At 40.4% G+C, this 22,107-nt stretch overlaps 1 protein-coding gene across 13 annotated transcripts in view; it reads right to left on the bottom strand.

The window, feature by feature from the left end:
- ROBO2 (roundabout guidance receptor 2) overlaps positions 1-22,107 on the bottom strand; it is a 625,032-nt gene that overhangs the window by 184,335 nt on the left and 418,590 nt on the right. For all 13 annotated transcript variants that reach the window (XM_054047097.1, XM_054047036.1, XM_054047134.1 and 10 more), the window contains exons 3-4: positions 19,809-19,966; positions 17,469-17,589 (exon numbers count right to left, since the gene is read on the bottom strand). In XM_054047097.1, coding sequence (XP_053903072.1) covers positions 17,469-17,589; positions 19,809-19,966 — 279 coding nt within the window. The remainder of the gene's footprint in view (positions 1-17,468; positions 17,590-19,808; positions 19,967-22,107) is intronic.

A 22,107-nucleotide genomic window follows, 5' to 3' on the forward strand; every position in this document is an offset into this window, starting at 1 on the left:
TAATTGAAATGAATATATTTGAAAATTTAGAAAACATTCAAAAATATTTAAATAAATGGTATTCTATTATTGTTTAGCTGCATGATTAATCGTGCAATTAATCACGATTAATTTTTTTAATCGCTTGACAGCTCTAGAAACAAAATGATGCCCTGAATAATGAGTTTTGTTTAGCCTTGTTATTCTAGCATGCACAGCTACAAAAATTATTATTTGTTAGAATCTTATCCACGCCTGTTTCAAATCTAGTCTCACAGACAAATTCTGACCTCGGTTATAATGGAACAAATCCAAGGTAATTTCATTTCAAGACATGTCACTGATTTTAGCCTCAAAGTTGCCTATGCTTCACCCAAATTTAGTTCCAACATCCCCCCCACCAAACATACACTTTTCCTGTTATAAACTATATAGATCACAATTAAAGAGGGCATAGTAAGAGTCATTTACACTACAGAGAGTAATTTCAAAATAAAGGTGCTTGTCACGCATTGCATCCCACATTTCAGTCTCAATGAGCTGAGAGGTTACATTAAATTAATCCAGATTTACACCATAAATAAGATCAGAATCTGGCTCACAGAGTTTGGCTTCATGACTTCCTGTAGTATTGAATTTCACAGGTTGACTACATTATACACACACATACACAGGACTTTGAAATATATGTATAACACTGCTCTACAGCCAAAATGATGCTGAAATAAATGTAGTCAAACTTTACTAATTCTGGGTCACTGAGAACGAAAATGATGCTTAAAATTGTTGATTGGCTCTAGTTTTCAAGATATGCTATTGGGTCAGTATATACGACCCTTGACTTGGGAATGGCGGAGGATAAGTGAGTTATAAAGGGAAGGGATCTCAATTTAAACCAGAAATGACTAAAATACATCTTTGACTGGATCTAGGAATAAATCTATGACTGGGTTTGGACAGTACTTGCTTTTTAGGCAAAACAATGAATGATGCAATCTGAAGTTGGTATTGCATCATACATGCTATGACTTGCATCATGTTATTCCTAGAAGTCATGGATGATGCAATCATAACGAAGCTTACATCACTCTGCTGAACAAATTGCCCTATATCTGCTCTAGAAATCATACAGTGTCGTGCTCTCTTATTTGTCAGTGTTTGATTTTGCAAAGGGACACATTTCTGTTCAGCCAAAGTGAGCAGAGTTGCCTCGTACTTGTGTGAACAGTGCAGATAACTTCTGCTATGTTTGTGGTGAAGTGACTTTTGCATCACAAAAGCACAGTATAACCACTATGGTTAAGAAAGTCTATCACCTTTATTTTGGCTGCAAAATTGGAGATCAGGACAAGAGGTGGGCCCCACACACATGCTGCAACACTTGTGCAACAAATCTTCGCCAGTGGTTGAACAGGAAAAGGAAATCTATGTCTTTTGCAGTGCCAATGATTTGGAGAGAGCCAACAGATCATACCAGCAATTGTTACTTCTGCATGGTGCCTCCAGTTGGGAAAGGTGTGTCAAAGAAGAAAAAGTGGACTGTGCATTATCCAAAGATTCCATCAGCTATACGCCCAGTACCCCAGGGAGAAGGACTGCCGGTTCCTGAAGCACCAGAATCATTCTCACTTGAGTCAGAAGAGGAAGAGGATGAAACTTCTGGTCCTGAACCATCAATGTCACAGGACCCACATTTTCTCCCATCCTCCTCCTCTGAACTACACCTCATAACACAAGGTGAACTGAATGACCTTGTCAGGGATTTGGAACTACCCAAGAGTAAGGCAGAACTGTTGGGCTCCAGACTACAGCAGTGGAATCTCCTGGCACGTGATGTTAGGGTTTCCATGTTCCGTGACCATCAAAAGGATCTTGTCCCATTCTTCTTCATGGAAGGTGATCTTGTAGCCTGCAACAACATCAATGGTGTGATGGCAGCCCTCAACGTCGTTCATGATCCAGATGAGTGGAGACTGTTCATTGATTCATCGAAGACGAGTCTTAAAGCTGTTTTATTGCATAATGGCAATGTTTTGCCATCAATTCCAGTTGGTCATGCAGTCCATATGAAGGGAACCTATGACAACATGAAACAACTTTTGAGGTGCATAAACTATGACCAACATCAGTGGCAGCTTTGTGGCGATTTGAAGGTTGTTGCTCTCTTGCTTGGTCTGCAGACTGGATACACAAAGTACAAAGTACTGCTGTTTTCTCTGCGAATGGGATAGTAGTGCAAAAGATTCCCACTACATCAAGAAAGATTGGCCACTCCGACAGTCATTGGAGCCTCAGAGGAAAAGTGTTCAGCATCCACCACTTGTTGAATCAAGGAAGATTTTGTTACCACCCTTACACATCAAGCTGGGTCTGATGAAGAACTTTGTCAAGGCCATTGACAAAACACAAGCAGCTTTCAAGTACCTCCGTGGAAAATTTCCAAGGTTAAGTGAAGCTAAGATAAAGGAAGGTGTCTTTGTTGGTCCTCAGATTTGTGAACTTCTTCGAAATGATGCATTTGACCATGCACTGCGTGGCAAGGAAAAGACGGCATGGAAAGCCTTCCAGTTAGTGGCAATCAATTTTCTCGGAAACAACAAGGCAGACAACTACAGGTTGTTGGTGGAAAACCTCCTCAAGGCATACAAAAGCCTTGGTTGCAACATGTCACTAAAGATATATTTTTTGCACTCTCATCTAGATTTTTTTTCACCAAACTGCGGAGCAGTGAGCGATGAGCACGGTGAGCGATTTCACCAGGACATTGCAACAATGGAGAAACGCTATCAGGGCAAATGGAGCCCATCAATGCTTGTAGACTATTGCTAGACAATGACAAGAGATGCTCCATTTAATGAATACAAGAGACAAGCCAAGAAGCGCTGAGTAGACACTGAATAGGACTAAACTATGTACATAATAGTTTTTTGCCTTTTGTTTCATAATAAATTTTATTAATAAACTCCACCAGAGAGGTCCTTTGGGGCCATCTGGCTGTCCCAAGTCAGGATAAAGGAGGAGGGTTGGGCGTGGGGCTAGCAACTCCACCCCATAAAAATCAACTTGCTACAGAAACGCCAAAAATAGAGATAACAGAGACTTTTAGCCTGGAAAAAGAAGGGTCTTCAACTCGAAGACGCATGACGCTGGGTGGTGAAAGTCATGAGGAAGCCACAAAGCCGATTACCCTTCTTGCAACCAGGAGGATTACCATCGGTACATGGAACGTGAGGACCATGTACGAGTTAAGAAAGACGGCGCAGGTCGCAGCAGAGATGAGGAGCAACAACCTGACCCTACTAGGCATTAGCGAGACAAGAAGGACATAAGCTGGACAGAGACGACTCTTGACAGGAGAGTTGTTGCTGTATTCTGGACATGAAGAGAGTGACGCGCCCCACACACAGGGAGTAGGCTTCATGTTGTCCAAGCAGGCACAGAGAGCACTGATTGGTTGGGAGGCACATGGTTCCAGGATCATCACAGTATCCTTCAGAACTAAAAGGAAGAGGATTAAGATGAATGTTGTACAGTGCTATGCTCCAACCAATGACAGTGAAGAGGAGGACAAAGACTATTTTTACAACAGACTTCAGAAAATATTAGAGATTCTCCCAGACAAAGACATCACCATCCTTATGGGAGACTTTAATGCCAAAATTGGACCTGACAACACAGGATATGAACAAGTCATGGGGACCCACGCTCTGGGAGAGATGAGTGAGAATGGAGAGAGATTTGTGGATCTGTGTGCACTTAATAACCTGGTAATAGGAGGTAGCATCTTTCCTCACAAGCGGATCCACAAGAGTACCCGGGTATCGCCAGCAGGCACGACAGAAAACCAGATCGATCATGTCTGTATTAGTAAGAAGTTTAGAAGATCTTTGCAGGACGTTAGAGTTAGAAGAGGAGCAGACGTAGCGTCCGACCATCACTTAGTGGTGGCCAGATTGAAGCTGAAGTTGACGAAGAACTGGATAGGCATGTCAGATAGAAGAGTGAAGTAAAATGTCAGCCTTTTGAGGGATCATAAGATCAAGGAAGATTTTGGACTGATGCTGAAGAATAAGTTTTCAGTACTACAGGATCGGTCTGAGGAAGAGGAAGAGAGTGTATCCAAAAGAAAATGAGAGAGACACTTAGATCAGCATGCCAGGAAGTGCTTGGAATCAAGAAATACCAGCAGAAAGAGTGGATCACAGCAGAGACCTTGACTAAGATAGAAGATAGAAAGAAAAAGAAGGCAGTAGTTAATAACAGCAGGACTAGAGCAGCAAAGGCTAACGTGCAAAAAGAGTATGCTGAAGCCCGTAGAGCAGTGAAGAGGAATATTAGGAAGGATAAGAGAGATTATGTGGATGGACTGGCAGTAGAAGCGGAGCAGGCAGCATACAACGGTAATATGAAACAGCTGTATGACATCACCAAGCGACTGTCTGGAAAGTTCAGCAAGCCAGAACGCCCCGTCAAAGACGAGCAGGGAAAGTCTATAACAGAAATAGAACAACAGATGAATAGATGGGCAGAGCATTTTGAGGAACTCCTGAATAGACCAGCACCACTAAATCCACCAGACATTGACCCAGCCAACGAAGACCTTCCAATCAATTGTGACAGACCAACCAGAGATGAGATCAGAAAAGCCATCATTATGATGAAGAACAGGAAGGCGGCTGGACCTGACGATATCCCAGCAGAGGCCCTGAAAGTAGATCTGGATGCTTCAGTGGAAATGCTGTACCCCCTCTTTGAGAAGATATGGGAAGAAGAAGTGATTCCAGCAGACTGGAAAGAGGGATACCTTATTAAAATCTCCAAGAAAGGAGATCTCAGCAATTGTGCCAACTACAGAAGAATCACACTTCTGTCGGTGCCAGGGAAGGTCTTCAACGGAGTCCTCTTAGAGAGAATGAAGGATGCTGTCAATCCACAGCTAAGAGATGAGCAGGCAGGTTTCCGGCAAAATAGATCATGCAAGGACCAGATAGCAACGCTCCGCATCATAGTCGAGCAGTCTATGGAGTGGAACTCCTCATTGTACATCAACTTGGTTGACTATGAGAAAGCATTCGATAGCGTGGATCGAGAGACTCTCTGGAAGCTCCTTCAGCACTATGGCATCCCAGTAAAGGTGGTTAACCTGATTAAGAACTTATATGACGACATACACTGTAGAGTGATCCATGGAGGGCAGCTTACAAACAGCTTCCAGGTATGAACCGGAGTCAGACAAGGATGCTTGTTGTCACCATTTCTTTTTCTCCTTGTCATTGATTGGATTATGAAGATATCCACTTATGAGCGCAGGAATGGAATCCAGTGGACGTTGTGGACCCAGCTTGATGACCTGGATTTTGCCGACGACCTTGCACTCCTTTCGCATCTCAAACAGCAGATGCAAGAGAAGACCAACGTAGTGGCAGCCACGTCATCACAGGTTGGCCTCAACATCCACAAGGACAAGACCAAGATCCTCAAGATTAACTCTATCAGTAATGACCCAGTCACACTGAATGGAAGCCCTCTGGAAGAAGTGCAGTCCTTTACCTACTTAGGCAGCATCATCGACCAACAGGGTGGCACTGACGCAGACATCAAAGCAAGGATCGGTAAGGCAAGAGCAGCTTTCTTACAGCTCAAGAACATCTAGAGCTCCAGAGAGCTGTCTTTGGCAACAAAGATTCAACTGTTCAACGCCAACGTGAAATCAGTCTTATTGTATGGAGCTGAAACCTGGAGGACAACTAAAACAACCACCAGGAAGATCCAGACTTTCATAAATAGTTGTCTTAGAAGGATTCTCCAGATCCGTTGGCCAGACACCATCAGCAACATCTACCTCTTGGAGAGGACCAGTCAACTTCCAGCAGAGGAAGAAATTAGAAGGAGAAGGTGGGACTGGATAGGACACACACTACGGAAGCAACTAACCAACATCACTAGACAGGCATTGCGGTGGAATCGCCAAGGCAAGCAGAAAAGAGGCCGTCCAAGAAACACCTGGGGACGCAACCTTCAGGCTGATAGCATAAAAATGGGCTATCCCTGGAACCAGTTAGAGCAAATGGCCCAGGATAGAGGACTCTGGAGATCTGTGGTTGGCGGCCCATACCCCTATTGGGGCAACGGGCATGAGTGAGTGAGAGTGACAAGAGATGCTCCATTTAATGAATACAAGAGACAAGCCAAGAAGCGCCAAGTAGACACTGAATAGGACTAAACTATGTACATAATAGTTTTTTGCCTTTTGTTTCATAATAAATTTTATTTATATAACCCTTTTGCTGATTTTTAAAGTATTACATAAACAGGAAAGGTGAAATATTATCATGTAAAGCAACCATAAACAAATGAGAAGACCTAGGTTTACAATTTATGATGAAAACTCTACTATCTACACAATATACATAGACATAAAATGTAAAAACTTAAATATCTTAGAAACAGTAGCCAATCAGTTGTTTTAATTGTCATATTTGAATTCAGCACATCAAAATACATAATAAATAGCACATTTTATCTCTGAAGCAGATGACTTCTCAAAAATTGTAGACCAGTGTAATTACATAAAAAATGGCATTAAAAACATAATTAAAGTTGCCAGATCAAACACTCAAAAGTCAGTAAAATGCCAGAATTGAGTTTTCCCATGCAACCTTATTTCAGCTCCTTTCTGCATATGCATTAGGGGACAGTTTTTAATTATGTAGTTGCATGCTATTTTTTCCACAGTGCATAGAATGGATAATATTAACTAAATGAGCAGCCACTCGATGTTTTGTTGTATTCTCATTGTTTAATGGGTGGCCTCAGGCCTTATTTACTGCACATAATTCAAACCCTGCTCTGAGAAAAAGAATTATTTTCTTAATTCATTAGCTATTAAAGTCATGGGCTTTTCTATGGCACTAATCACTATAGTATCTGAGTGCTTCACAAAAATAATTAATTAATTTTTCCATCACCTCATGAGATGAGGGTATATTATACCCATTTTACAGATGGGAAAGTAAAGCACAGAAATATTATATTTGAAAGTATCCACTACTTTTGGGATCCCAATTTGAAATCCCTAGGACCTCAATTTTCAGTGTAGTTAGCACTACATAGCACTTCAAATGGTCAAAGTGCAGCTCACACTGACTTCATTTGAAGATCCACACTTCTGCAAATCAGATCTAAGCTCTCAGATCAGGCACCCGAAAAATGAGGATCACACAAGTAGTGTCCATCTGTGAAAGATAAAGATATTTAAAAACTCTATTCTGGCACACCTGTGTTATTCATGTGACTACATGTACATGTGAATGTGTGCAAACAGGTATGATGTTGCTTGTTTATATTTTTGAGTGTGTATCTGATTGTAACATAATGCATATGCATGCGTGCACACACACCTCACAGACATGCATATAGCTAATATGTGCAGATTTGCGAGCACAAAATGCAATACAAAGCTCCAGATGTCCAATATTTCATGGAAAATGTAATATTTATTAAATTCTTATCTGTTGCTGTATATGCCTACACAGAATGAGCCACAAAAAAGATCCCAACACATTTTCAGGAGAACCTTGTTGATATGTTAATAACTGGCTCAAAGGTCATAAGGAAGAATACTTGCTTCTGCATCAGGCAGTTTAAGAGCATAGAATCATAGAAATATGTGGTTGAAAGGGACCTCAAGAGATCACCGTGTCGAGCCCTCTGCACTGAGGCAGGACCAAGTATAGTTTGAAAGCATGTTAGAAAGGCAGCATCCAGCCCTGGAGCACCCCCCAAAATAAAAAAGGTGAATGCTGAACACCCACTGGCAGCTCCCCTGATCAGTGCAACCTCCTTCCCCTCCCATCCCCCCCCAGCGCCTCCCATCCGCCATGGATCAGCTGTTCCGCTGCAGGCAGGAGGTGCCAGGGGGAGAAGAGAGGGTGTGGCATGCTTGGCGGAGGGGGCGGTGCAGGGAGAGGCAAGGAAGAAGCGGGGTGGAGGCGGGCTGGGAGCTGAAGAGGCAGGGTGGGGGTGAGGCCTTGGGAAGGAGTGGAGTGGGGGCAGGGACTGGGGCGGCACATTAGAAAGTCGGTGCCTATGGTAGCATCTAAGAATTGGATATTTTCCACAACTGTTAAGAATTTGCTGGAAAGAAAATAACTGTAAGTGGAGACCACAGTTATCAAGGACAAACAAATTACAATAGTTGTTATTTCCAGTTTGCCATCATCTCTGCATTTTGCATAGTGCGAATGAGGAAAAAACAATTTCTCTCTTATGTTGTTTTCTACATTTTGTATCACTCATACAGGCCCCTGAATATGTCCAATAGCTAATTATACAGATATAGAGCGATCAGAGTGAATGCCATTGGCAATGCAAATAACATTCTTTATGTGAGATTAACTGGATTTGAATCACCTGCATAACTTGCTTACGATATTAATCTCTCAGGAGACAGAACGGTGCTTGCCAGCGCATGATAAATAAAATTTGTTTCTCACACAGGCAAGTCAAATCCAGTTTCAGATCAGAACTTTGGAAAATATGACTTTTTTAAAGCTTTGGAAATAAATAAAGTCTAGTGGTATAATTAAACATTGTAATTCTGTCAACAATATTCAGAACACAATATATCTGAGAAAATAGCAGGGAAGAGTGATAAATGAAAATCATAGCCAAGTATAAAAGTTTTAATGTAGCCATTTTAAAAGCTTGAACTGAGTAAATAAAGTGCCCATTGCCCAAGCTATGCTTCACTCATGAATACTCTTTGAAGAGGACTATAAAATAAGTCATGATTATATGTCATGTCAGCTGGTTGTACTATTACTAGTGTGACCTTTATAACTTCAGAATAAACTTTGCTTGCAGTTATAAAAGTGGCTTGTTAATGTAATCAGAAAACCAGATAGACACCTACAGTATGCTGCAGCACTTGCGACAGTCACTTCGAGAAAATTTGGGTTAAGTAGTACACTGGACATTAAGGCAAAATCCTACAGAATCCTTCCTACCCAGATCAGAAGGAGAATCCTAGTCTTTCTTTGGAGGACGATGATCAATGATTAGGGCCCTACCAAATTCACGTTCCATTTTGGTCAATTTCAAGGTCACAGGATTTTAAAAATTGTAAATTTAATTATTTCAGCTATTTAAATCTTAAATTTCACGCTGTTGAAATAGTAGGGGTCCTGACCCATAAGGAAGTTGTGTGTGTGGAGGGTGGAGGGGGGTTGCAAAGTTATGGTGAGGTGTGGGGTTGTGGTACTTATATCTGCACTGCTGCTGGCGGCAGTGCTGTCTTTGGAGCTGGGCAGCTGGTGAGAGTGGCTGCTGGCCAGGAGACCAGCTCTGAAGGCAGAGCTGCTGCCAGTATCAGTGCAGAAGGATGGCATGATATGGTGTTACCACTCTTACTTCTGCGCTGCTGCCTGTAGAGCTGGGCCCTCAGTCAGCAGCCACCACTCTCTGGCTTCCCAGCTCTGAAGGCAGCAGCGCAGAAATAAGGGTGGCATGGTATGGTATTGCCACCCTTACTTCTGTGCTGCTGCTGGCGGGGCGCTGCCTTCAGAGCTGGGTGTCTGGCCAAGAGCTGCCACTCTCTGACCACTCGCCGTGGTTCGCCGTCCCGGGCCAATGGGAGTGGCGAGAAGCGGCGCAGGCGAGGGGTGTGCTGGCCGCGGCTTCCCGCCCCCCCCCATTGGCCTGGGACGGCGAACCGCGGCCAGTGGGGGCCACGATTGGCCGAACCTGCCACGTCAGCAGGTATATAAACTGGCCCAGCTGCCAGGGTGCTTACCCTGGCGAGCCACATGCCAAACATTGCCGACCCCTGTCCTAAACACTACTGTAATAATCTTTGTACAAATATGTCTTGTGAGCTATCATTTGAAAACTAATAACTTACTGAGCCAATAATAGCATGGTGAGATGTATGTAGCAACATTATTTGTAAAGTTATGAACATAAGCTGAAATTATGACTAAAATGGGGTTATCCGACAAGTCTGGGGACTGGATAAACCTGTTTTTCAAGCCAAAAGACAAACTGGCACCTCTAGTCAGGTGTCATCCATGTTGATGGGCAATAACCTATCAAGTGGCCATTCTTTGGCAAAGAAGAGAGGCAGTAACAGATCAATCTACATTTTAGCAAACAGCAACCTGGAACCTCTTTCACCATTAGACTCCAACCTCACAGTGGGAATCAATATTATCTAGGGCTAACACTCAGGAAAATGCATTTCAAAAGTTGACTGGACTTTAAAGGTGAGGAGCAAAAACAGCCCATGTATCTCTCCCTCTTTGTCACCTAAGACAAGAAACGACACCACCATTTTACTTTGGGAGAGATCCTGACCTGAAATTTGGTCAGTCCTGTTCCTGGGAGTGTGCGGTAAGAATTTTATCTTGAACCAAGTCCAGTCTGTTAAGTTTTAGCTAATAGAAAGTATTTTATCTTTCAAAAGAACGAGGAGTACTTGTGGCACCTTAGAAACTAACAAATTTATTTGAGCATAAGCTTTTGTGGGCTAAAGCCCACTTCATCAAATGCATGCAGTGGAAAATACAGTAGGAAGATATATATACACACAGAGAACCTGTTGGATATTTTTGCCTTACAGAAGCAATGGACCTAAAATACCTGAACTCTCCAGGAGAGGGATGGACAGTGCAGAACACGTGTTTTGGGGTGAAAATTTGGGACTAGGAGTGTGTTGAGGTCATCCTGCAAGTAGTAACCAAGTCTGTTGGAAGCCAGAGTGTGGCTGGTGTGCTGCTGGGGTCAGAGTTACTGGACAAGAGCTGTGGCCACACACAGACATTCATGGTGTGACCTGCTGGCTGGCAGGCTGATTGTGAGGAACCCAAGTTGAAAGCTACAACAGCAAAGCATTGTTGAGGCACTCAAGGTTGTAGGGCAGAGGTGACACACCCTCTCACTGGTCTGGATTGCACCCTGGAATGTGACAGCCAGTACTTACTTTTCCTTTATTTAACTAATTGCGTGTATACTGCAGTCCATTAGAGATGCCCTGATGGCCTTCAAATATGTGTTACTGCCCTCTATATGCCCCTCAAAAAAGTTAGATGACCATGTATGGAAATCAAAATCTAATAAAAGGAATCCTAAATGCCTTAATATCTTTTTCTGATATTCCAAGATAATCACTGGAGTGAAGGATGTAATGTGTCCTCTACTATGTAGACTCAATCAAATTTAAAACTCTTTTCTCTTTCTTTATTGGAAAGAAATAATCATTTTTAAAGTGTTTTAGTCTTCTAGTAAGAAACATGACAAACCTGTATAAAAACGCTTTTTAAAAAAAATATTACAAGTAGGGGGGGAAAAATCTGCTTTTTCCCCTAGAGATTTTGACGCAAAGGAAGAACATTAGAGACATTTTTTTCCAGATCTCAGCCAGTGGAGTGAATATTTTGTTAATTGTAGCATGATTTGGATTACTTTCCACCCTAATAGCCTCAAAGCTCTCATTGCAAAAAAGGAGTCCACAGGAGATGAAAGGATGAGTGTGGGTCATGCTACGTTTTAAAAGGTTCTTAGTGTATGCTGAGTGAGCAAGTGAAAATACGATGAAAAAAGCTGGTGTTTCTGTATTCAGGACATTCTTCCCAAGCTATGTCTTTTCTTAGGCTATTTTTTCTTGTCATTTTGGAAGTAAAACACTTATGCAGATACTGTAAACATCTATGCCTTATACACTATTAAGGTTCTGTGAGTTTTCACAATAAAGTGGTAAGAATTGTGAGAGCTACATGCAAATGGACTGGAACCATTATTATTGAAGGTTAGAAGTCTCTCCTCCCACCACCAACCAGCACACTTCTCTCCATTGATTTCAGTGATACCTTTTTCTAAATATTAGGTTCAAACATCTAAGATCTAATCAGCATCTCTTATACCTGGCTGATTATACTATTACGTCTGGATATTCTGGCAGTATCTGTGGGGTAGCAAATATTGTGACATCAGCTTATCTCTTTACAAAAAGTAAAAAATAAAATATATGGAGATACACCTATCTCATAGAGCTGAAAGGGACCCCAACAGGTCGTTGAGTCCAGCCTCCTGCCTTCACTAGCAGGACCAATTTTGCCCCAGATGGCCCCCTCAAGGATTGAACTCACAAGCCTGGGTTTAGCAGGCCAATGCGCAAACCACTGAGCTATCCCTCCTCACCTCAGGATCATGAGCATGGTATATTTGCATTCTTTATATGGAACATTTTAATAACTAACTACAACTAAAATGACTGAAGTTGAGGAAAATAATCATGACCCTTGCCATGATGAATGAAAGTCACACCAACTTCTCTTTCTCTTAAGGGATCTGAATTGAATTGTGGATACAATAACGACTTAGTCAGGTTTCTTGCCATAGTTTATTTAGGAATCTTCCTGTACTAGAATTAAAGAGCCCTTGATATATAGAGAATAGTCAGGATACTTTAGCAAAGTCCATCTTGTAGCCACAGAATGTAGTGCTGGCTCCAGGGCTATAAGAAGGCAAAAACTGGGATCTAACATCTTTAGTAAAGTGCCCTCTTCCAGAGGTATTTTTTTTCCAAATACAGTGTAACCCTTAATGGACAACTCAAATTCTGTCCCTAAGGGTGTTGACCAGGCAGTGTCTTTCTAACAAAGACACTTCCTTGTCTAATGCTGACTGAATAACAGAGTTCATATAGCTTAAAATAAAAGGCTGAATTCAGAGATGGGTCCGTCTTAGAGGAGTCTAACCAATGTCACTTACACCTCCTTCTGGCACCCTCTCTAGTTGTGTTTCACCAACTTAAATTCCCTCTCAAAGCCTTTAATTACTTTGACTTTCCCAGGGCCTGATCAAAAAGCCTCCTGAAGTCAATGGAAAGACTGCCAATGAGTGAGCTTTGGATGAGGACCTTAGATTTAATGACAAATTATTCACACAACATATCGCATATGCATCCTTATGCATCATCAATGAATCGGAACTTTAGAGTCCAAAACAGCGACAAGGAGCAACTCATGCTGAGATCTTTGATGAGAGGAGTGTAGGAAGAGAAGCAATTGACTGAAGACAGTGAGAACAGTAGTTTGTATGGTACTTAACTTACACCTTCTGGTTCTTCAGACACCCTTGCACACTGATGAGTGGGTATAAGTGGCTCTATGGGAGCCTAACTGCTAACAGAGCACAACTGGCTACATTCTCCATCTTGCTCAGCTCAGCACAGGAATGGAGTGAGGGGGCAAAGGAGCCTTTTAAGCCACTTTTGTGCTGCCTGTTCAGACCTGGGCACAATTTAAATTAGACTAATTTATACCTCTTGCACTTCTGAATTTGGTCTTTAGAATTTAGGTGGGGGACAATGAATACATAATACAATAAAATAGCATGTTGCCTTTTGTGATTGAAATTTGTTTAATCGGTCATCCACTGATCCTAGATTCTGTGACAGTGTTCTTGCTCTCTTGCTGCTCTGCTATGAGATGACACCTGGGAGCCTCAGAAGACCTAAGCAAGCAGTGACCCCTGAAAAAGGGGACTGGCAAAGCCTAATGCTGCTCTGGTGTCGCAACTCAAAGGACAGGACTAATTTTGGGATGTGCTGCTTACAGAACCAGTTACATTTATCAAATGTTACTGTGAAAAGTTGGACAATTTCTGCTTGCAGAGGATTCAGGATTTGACTACACGGGACAAAACCCCCTTTTTTACAACAAAAATTGAAAATGCTATTGTGGATCGATTTCATAAATGCACACAAAAATATCAGTTTTATAAATAGAGGGCAAAGTGTAACTTGCTTGTTTTGAGAACAGTTCTAATGGGGATATTTCTGAATATTATTTAGTAAAACTTGTGCATCTCAGTGGGAGGGTTCTGAATACTGCAACCTATCCACATCCCTTTCTTCCCTTCTTTTCTCGTCTCCTCTCATTCCTTTACTATCCCTTTTATTGTGTTTTCATGTATTGCTTTATTTAAGGTGTTGGGTTTACAGGCTTTTGTTTTTAAAATCCCAGACATCCTTGCTGTTCCCATCAAGCCACCGGTCACCACCATGCGGACTCAGTTTTTCCAGAGGCATTACCTCAAGCTAAATTCACTGCACAGGAAACCCAAAAACTATCAGGAGTGACACGCAAAAGGTATTATAGAAAAGCGTTCAGAATCAAAAACAAGCTACAACTGATTTCCGGAAATGTAGTATGGAACTATCCCATTTCCTAGTAGGGTAGCAATGTACACTAAAACTTGCCATAGGGTTTGTTTTTGTTTTTGTTTTGGATTGAGGCTTTTTTAAAAGGGGAGAAGAGTGGTTAATGATTAATGAACTTTTCCTTACCATAATCAGTACTTTCTGTATATTTGCCAGTAACGTTAATAAATCCTTTTAATTTCCCAGTAAAGGCAGATTCATTTCCTGTCCTAGATTTATTTTAAGTGTCAAGGCCAACATTTTTAAACCTATCAGGCAATCCATATTTAGGCATCTAAACATTCAATTTGGTGCCTAACTTTCAGCATCCAACTTTGAACATATTGGCCTGTGTCGTTCTCCTGCTGCAGCAGAAAAAAAAAAAAAATTCCCGAAGAGCTGGAAAAATTTGGACAGCAAGGAAATTCTAAGTACAGATTTCCTTATAGAGACTAACTCAATTATGTGGGATCAAAACTGCTAATTTCACTTACCATTCCCTTTATACAGTACTAGGAACACAGGCATAGAATGTACTTTACTGGTTGCCTGCTATGATTATATCCTGTAGAAAATTTTCAGAATATTGTAATTGACTACATAAAAGTTTGCATATTAAGGCAAACCTAATACTTGTCATGCCTTTGCAGTATGTGAATTTAAATGTATTTTCCACATGATTTTATCCCTCGTATTTAATTCCTTTAACAAGTTATGGGAACCTTAGGGTTTTGTAGACTTGGACTTCAATCTGTTTAGTATCTACAGGGATTATTACCATAAATTACTAGTACTCAAAGTGATGAAGAAGAGAGGTACTGTCTCTCTGTGTCTCTCTCTCTCAATCTCTAATACTATAAAATAATATAAAATAATGTTGATATACTGGTTGTAATGGAAACTATAATCCAATACTGGTATGACTTGCAAAGTGCAAAAGTACCATTTAAAAAAGTCATGTGCTTTCATGCTTCGTCAATGCAGTAAGCAGAGTGGTAGCTTACAGTCATGTAATACTGCATTGTGGCAAATCCACAGGTGGTCATGGAACTTCACTAAAAGGAACCATTTCATGGTCACAATTTGTTTGAAATGGAGAAACAAATCTTGATCTGTGTGTATGTGCAAAGACTGATAACGTATACTATATTAGATAAGACAAACAGGGTCACAAACCAATTTTACAATTATCTTCAAACAGAGTTTTCATGAACCCCATCTAGAAATCTTCTGCTTGTAATGAAGGGATTTACTGTCAAGACTGGGAGTGATAACATGGCCTGAGAGAACACCAGGGAAAAGAAGAAATAGGATCAAGAAATGAGAGGTGATAATAGTGCAGAACTGAAGCAATTTAACAGTTTGTTTATAACAAACTCAGCATTTCAGCACAGGCAATTCCTTAGAGAAACTTGGATTTCTAATGATGGTATTACAGAAAACATGATCAACTTCATCCTAGTAATACCATGCTGGAAAACAAGTGTAGTAGACTGTAGGGTCTACAGAAGTCTGAATGCAAACTCAGACTATCAAGCAGTGATCACTACCATCAGGATCAGACTTCATATTTCAAAATTTGCAAAAATAGTCCAGACAGTTTATAATATCAAAGTTTTGAAAAAATACAGACACTAAGATACCCTTTCAGAATACCGTCGGTGGCCACTTTGCCCTTCATTTAGACCTAGATGACAAAACAATAGAACAAGTCTGGGCAGAGCAAAAAACATAATTCATGCCACAAGTGAGGAGGTTTTAAAGATGAGGCTGTATACAAAAAGGAAAAAGTAGGTGACACCAGAGATCAAAATCACATCAAAAAAAGAAAAACACATCTAGAACACCTGAAAGCTAAAGATTGTGCTGAGCAGAAAAACAAATAGATCAAGAAGGAACTAAAATGAAGAGTCAAAAAAGCTAAAAAAGAATGGCTTGAGAGAAAAGACAAAGAGCTTGAAAAACAACAATGGCTTGAGAGAGAGAGAAGACAAAGAGCTTGAAAAAACTATTACAGAACTTAACACCTGTAACAAGCCAGCTACGTGATGAAAGATCAACTCAAAAGATGGAAAGAACATTTTCATCAGCTACTCCACATGAATAGTCAAGTTGACCCAGATGTCCTTGAGGCCATCAGCTACAAAGGCAACAATGAAGAACACATAATGGAAGTAGAAATTAAAGCTGCAATGATGTTGCTGAAAAACAACAAGGCCCCTGGTCCACACCACATACTACCTGAAGTGTTAAAGCATAGTGGAAGAGGCACAGTCATGCTCCTTTACAAACTATTTAACCTAATTTGGGCAAAGGGTGAAGCCCTGAAATAACTGCAATAACTACCAAGGAATTAAGTCTTACGATTATTCCTAGCACGGTATTCTGTAGAGTGATTCACAGCTGAATGAAAAAAAGAGCAGAAGAAATCCTTTCTGAGTCACACACTGGCTCTAGACCTGGGCACTCCACCATAGATCAGACAGTTGTTTTTGGTCAAATCTTGGCGAGACACACCAAGTTCAACGAACCTCTGTTTTGCACATTCCTTGCCTTTAAGAAAGCATTTGACTCTGTTAACTGAGAGGCTTTGTGCAAAGTACTCAAGTGGTACAATGCTAGAAGCAAGCTGACTCAAGTACTGCAGAGTTTGTATAGCCTTGCTTGGTATGCAGTATGGGTCAATGGAGAGCTGACAGAGTGGTTTGTGAAAACTGGAGTCAAAACAGAGATGAATACTCAGTCCAACACTTTTTGCTTTAAAGTAAAATGTGATAAACTCATGAGATCAGCTTCTTAACTATATAGATATTTTTATCTAAAGACTTTGTGCAGTTTATCCAGCTTCTGTGTGCTGTGCTACAACAGCTTTGATCTCACAGCCCTCTGGGAATAAGAAATTATTTAAACAAGCTATGTTGGTCCAAGTCTCTGTTAAGCAGACACTGTATTAAAAGTGGCTCAATTATACTCGGTAATGTTGTGGGGGAAAGCATTATCTACTGGATTAAGGTTTCTGAGTTTATGCATTTCACCATAGTTTAAATCCACTTAGATTTAAACTATGCACTCACAAAAAAATGACTGCTTCATCCCAGCTCCCAATTTATAACCTGCAACCCTTGAAACTTGTCCTTCATGGAAAATTGTGAAATGTAGCCTGTACATCAGCAGTTACTCTGTCTTTTGTTACCCTGACTTTGTCACCTGGTTTGGCTGTTCAGCTAGATCAACTCAATATTTTGCATGTATAGTAAAAAGAAAACAAAAGTCAAGGAAATAGTTTTACCAAAGACAGTCAGCTCTGCTGGATCGCTGTCTCGTTCACCCACCATGTTGGTACCGACACAAGTGTACATGCCAGCATCACTTTTCCTTGTGTTTGAGATCATTAGTTTCCCACCTCGTATCTGTTTGAAGCAAAGAAAAGACATTTTAATTTACATAAACAATCAGAAATAAAGGGAGGCTCTTAGATTGCAAAGATCTCAAATATGGAGAGGGGGTCTTTTGTTTTTTTAAACAACAAATGTCAAAGCTTTTCTTTAAGGGTTATCAGGCCATCTATTTGGTATTGAACAATACCAATACTAATTTGATATTAAGCTCTTCTGAAGTATATTTGACCCTACTTCTGGTCTTGTCTCAATTTTTTGTATGATGCCCTTAAATTTCAAAACAATTACATTTCTTGCTACCTTTCTTTGGTGATATATGCTGCATCTGGTACACTATTTCTAGTACATTAACTTGTAAGCCTACAGTACCATAGTGGCACTTTAAAAGAAAGCCAGTTTTATCTATAGTAAATTGATCTCAGAATCTGTAGTATTCCCTTGTACTCTCTGTACTTACAAGACCAGATTTTCTCCTTATTTCTGACTGGTGCAAATGGGATGGAATTGATCTGCAGTTGCCCAACTGAGAATTCCCTTGTCTTCTATATCAACCCCACCTCAACCCTAGCACAGGGGCATATTGAGGAAGAGAATGATCAGGTTGATTAGAAGAAAGGGCACAGCTCAGCGCTGCAAATTTCCAGAAAATGTATGTACTCTTTGGGACCCTAGGTAGCTGTTATAAGTTAAAGCAGCCAATAGGTTGATTCAACTTAAGTCAGTGCTGGAGCCACTATAACCTGAGACACAGGGAAGTGCAGTAAGCTCCCTGTTACTATTTCCTCCTCCCTCAGTTTGAGCAGAACTTAATGGAGATAGTCTGGTCCACAACACCTTGAATAGTATATTTTATATATATATATATATATATATATATATATATATATATATATATATAGAGAGAGAGAGAGAGAGAGAGAGAGAGAGAGAGAGAGAGAGAGAGAGAGAGAGATCATTTAACTGCAAATCTTTACACATCAAAGGCAATCGAGTTTCCAAAGGCCACCATTATATCAAATTATACCAGCAGTGAACAAGTTCAAAATGTATTATGTATAAAATAACTACGTTAAAGAAATACTAAGGTTGCAAAGCCAACTACTGAAAAGTTAGGAAAAGCCAGTATTAAGGTTGCCTGTGCAAGGGTTTTACAGATGATAGCCTTCTTCACTACACAACCCTGATTTATTCTCATCTCTGTCCAGCTCAGGTCTTTTACAACCTATGGTTCCTGTCCTTGGTATCTATCAATGCCTCCTCCCCACTCCCCCAACTAATTCCTTCCTCTCCCCCACTTTCGTCCACTTCTCACTCATTTGCATTCAAGTCAGGCTGTTTCCTTGTTCTTCTCCACATCCTCTGGACACTAACACACCGGAGCATGCCCAATGGAAGATGGAATGTTCAGAGAATTTTGCTGCCAAACTCTAACAATTTTCTCCTGAGCATGTGCAAACTAGTATTTTTCAGAAGCTTATAACTTGGACAAATTTGGATAGCTTTTCAGAGGGAAGGCAAAGATAAATCCCTGACATCTGGGCAACTCCAACTCCAAAGCATAGAAGAGTTATTAATAGAAACAGTTGTAACAATTCTTTTTAACATGGACAAAATGATGGGTTTTCCTAAACTTGTTCTCAGAAACAGCTGATCCATTTATGTTTAAACTTTTCAAAATATTCAGCCTATAGGCAGATAGTCAGCATAAAAAAAATTGCTTCCTGATTAAAGTTCAGCAAATTTAACAGTGCATTTTAGTAGAAAATATTAAACAATCTTAACTATAGACTTTGATACCAGGTCTCCCTATGACTAAAGATGGACTAAAGATGGACCTGAGGTGCAAATTTTAAACTTTCAAAGATTAGCACTGGAGAGTTTGGTTTGGCCCATTGTAGAGACAATCTGGGAAATTCTGCTCCAGTTTCAGAGTTCCAAGGTGTTCAGTTGTGGGCCTAGTGAGGGTGTGGTGCAGGCCCAATACAAATACTTACATCCTCAGTCCTACAATAAGAACTGTGCATGGACACCCAATGTTTGCCTAGTGTCCCAGTAACATCAGTGAAGTTCCATATAAGCACAAGAATTTCCCTGCATGGAGCCAATTGAATGACAGGGATTTATATCTTTGTGGATACTGCTATGTAAATTATTCAATGCTCATTCAAATCCATGGAGAAATATACCTTTTAAAAAGCATTGTGGATCAATGGCATTTTGGTAGGACTTACACTGATTCTCTCTTCCCTGTCGTCAATGCGGATTTTATCTTTCTTCCAGTAGATTGTGGGCTCAGGATGTCCTCGAGGAGGCTGGCACTCCAGAATAGCAGGTTCTCCAGCTGCCACAACAACATCGGTAGGGTTTTGGCGAAAGTCATCCCGTAGCACTAATGGAACAAATGAGGAAAGGAAAATAAAACTAGTTGTTAGGAATTGCAACATGATAAAGGCAAACAAATTGTTTTCCCAGTAAAAGTAGCCTCCAAGTTATTCAAATGACGCCTTTGTATACTATGTGCACTGTAAAACTCCTTGCAAAATATGTTATTGGGGGCAGAGGGAAGAGGAAAGATGACTCAACAGGTAGCCTCTCTTATCTAATGAATACAGACAATATGTGCGTGTTTTTACTTTACATTTGCTAAAAGTAAATGCATTGCTCATCATTTAAAAGCAAAAGGACCAATATACACTGTTCCTTTTATCCTTCTATTGTAGATCCACCTGCCAAGTGACATCTGGCCAGCCTGACGCGCTGAGGAGAAATATTCCTTATGGCAGTAGTTCTGGTCTGATACTGAACTCTTTTCATTAAAGATAGCAGCATGCTGGACATTGGTTGTAACCTTTTAAAAATCTGGTGTGCCTGTTCTCTTCAATTGGCACCTTTCTTGTCAGTGATTTTTTCCCCCACTACTGGCTAGGTGAAAAGGTTCTAGATATGACACCGCTGGTATCAAATTGTGGAGTTTTGCCTTTATTCAGGAAGGATTATTTTTTATGATCAAATTGGTGCTAAATAATCAGTGTTTTTGAAAGATGTCAAGAAATTGAGCTGATATACAGTGCACCTGCTTCTTCTATTCCTTTGATATTCTTGCAGCCCTGACCAGTCTTGTCCCATACTGCCTAAAAGAAAAAGCATATACATTGCCAAAAGGTTTGAAAACTAAATTAGACAACACATGCTAGCTCCTTATGTAAATCATGCTGCTGTAAAGCAGGATTAGGTCCAGCTAGCTGGCTCCTGTGTGTGTTGAAATGATATCTACTTCATCGTTATTCCTCCATGTGTGTCCTAGTCTCTAGGTTAATTGTCATTCTTATTAACATCAGACTAAAAATAGCTCTAGATAGAGCTACTGAAATTGAATTTAGGGCATTTCCCCTTCTTGAATATCAGCTACGTATGGGCTTCATTACTGCTTTAACACAGTTCCCACCCTTAATCAAACCACGGCCCTCCAAGAAATTAGAAAACACTTTATCCTAGTGAAAGTGCAGTCAGGAAGAGTCTAATAGAAATTGGTCACTTTCAGTTTATAGGCATTTATTGCTTTCATTGTTAATAAAATAAAAATAACATTTTAAACTGCATATTTTCTGTTCTCTTCTGTACAGACAAGAATAAATTATTATTTACATACACAAGGATTAGCCTCTGAGTGTGCTGAGGTGAGAGTGCATATAATTGTGGAACTCAATATAGGTGTGGGTTTACAGTTATCATTCAGCATTTTGAGATACACAAGTAAATCCAATGGCGAGAGGAAATTATATATATACAAATTATATAACACAAAAGGAGGGGCTATTTAGGCCATTTCTAGAGGTACAAAATAAAAATGATACGAAGTGGTGGGCAACAAACTGCGTTTTGGCAAGGACCCAACCTTTTCCAAAGTAGCACATCTGGTAGGTTGAAGGGCATTGTTTAGTACTGCTTTCCCAATAAATGACTTGCCAAAAGCCTCAACCCAAAAGGTATTTCTGACTAATGCAAATTGCTTGTCCAATGCCAATTTTTGATCCACAATAACTAAATTGAGAGAAAATAGGGTCTTTTGGTTTTTGAGATAAAATGGAATATAAAGAAGGTAGCCCATGATACAGAAATAACATGATGAAGATTATGGGCTGCTAACAATTTGGCACTACAACATGTGTTTGTGGCAATCTTATTAGAAAGACAGTATTTTCCAAATGAAGCCAAGAAAGGCAACATCAGCAGCAATTTCAAGGGAGAGGCCAGGAAAGGAACTTTCAAAACCACCCATTTCTGGAAGTGTCTCTCATATCTGAGAGCTGAAAGAAAAATAAATGTTTTTGAGTGGAGAAATAGCCTCTTGCACAACTGGTAAACTGCTGCCAAGCATCAACTGTTTCTAAAACTAAAAACCTGCCAAGTGACAGACATTAATCCTTTTGAAGAGGCCTATGGACAACATCAAGTGTTCCATCATCATTACATATGGTACTAAACTCAAAATTGTTTTAAAAGTGAAACAGATACATATGACCTGGTTCT

Source organism: Malaclemys terrapin, chromosome 1 (assembly GCF_027887155.1).
Source record: "Malaclemys terrapin pileata isolate rMalTer1 chromosome 1, rMalTer1.hap1, whole genome shotgun sequence".
Taxonomy (NCBI): Eukaryota; Metazoa; Chordata; order Testudines; family Emydidae; genus Malaclemys; species Malaclemys terrapin.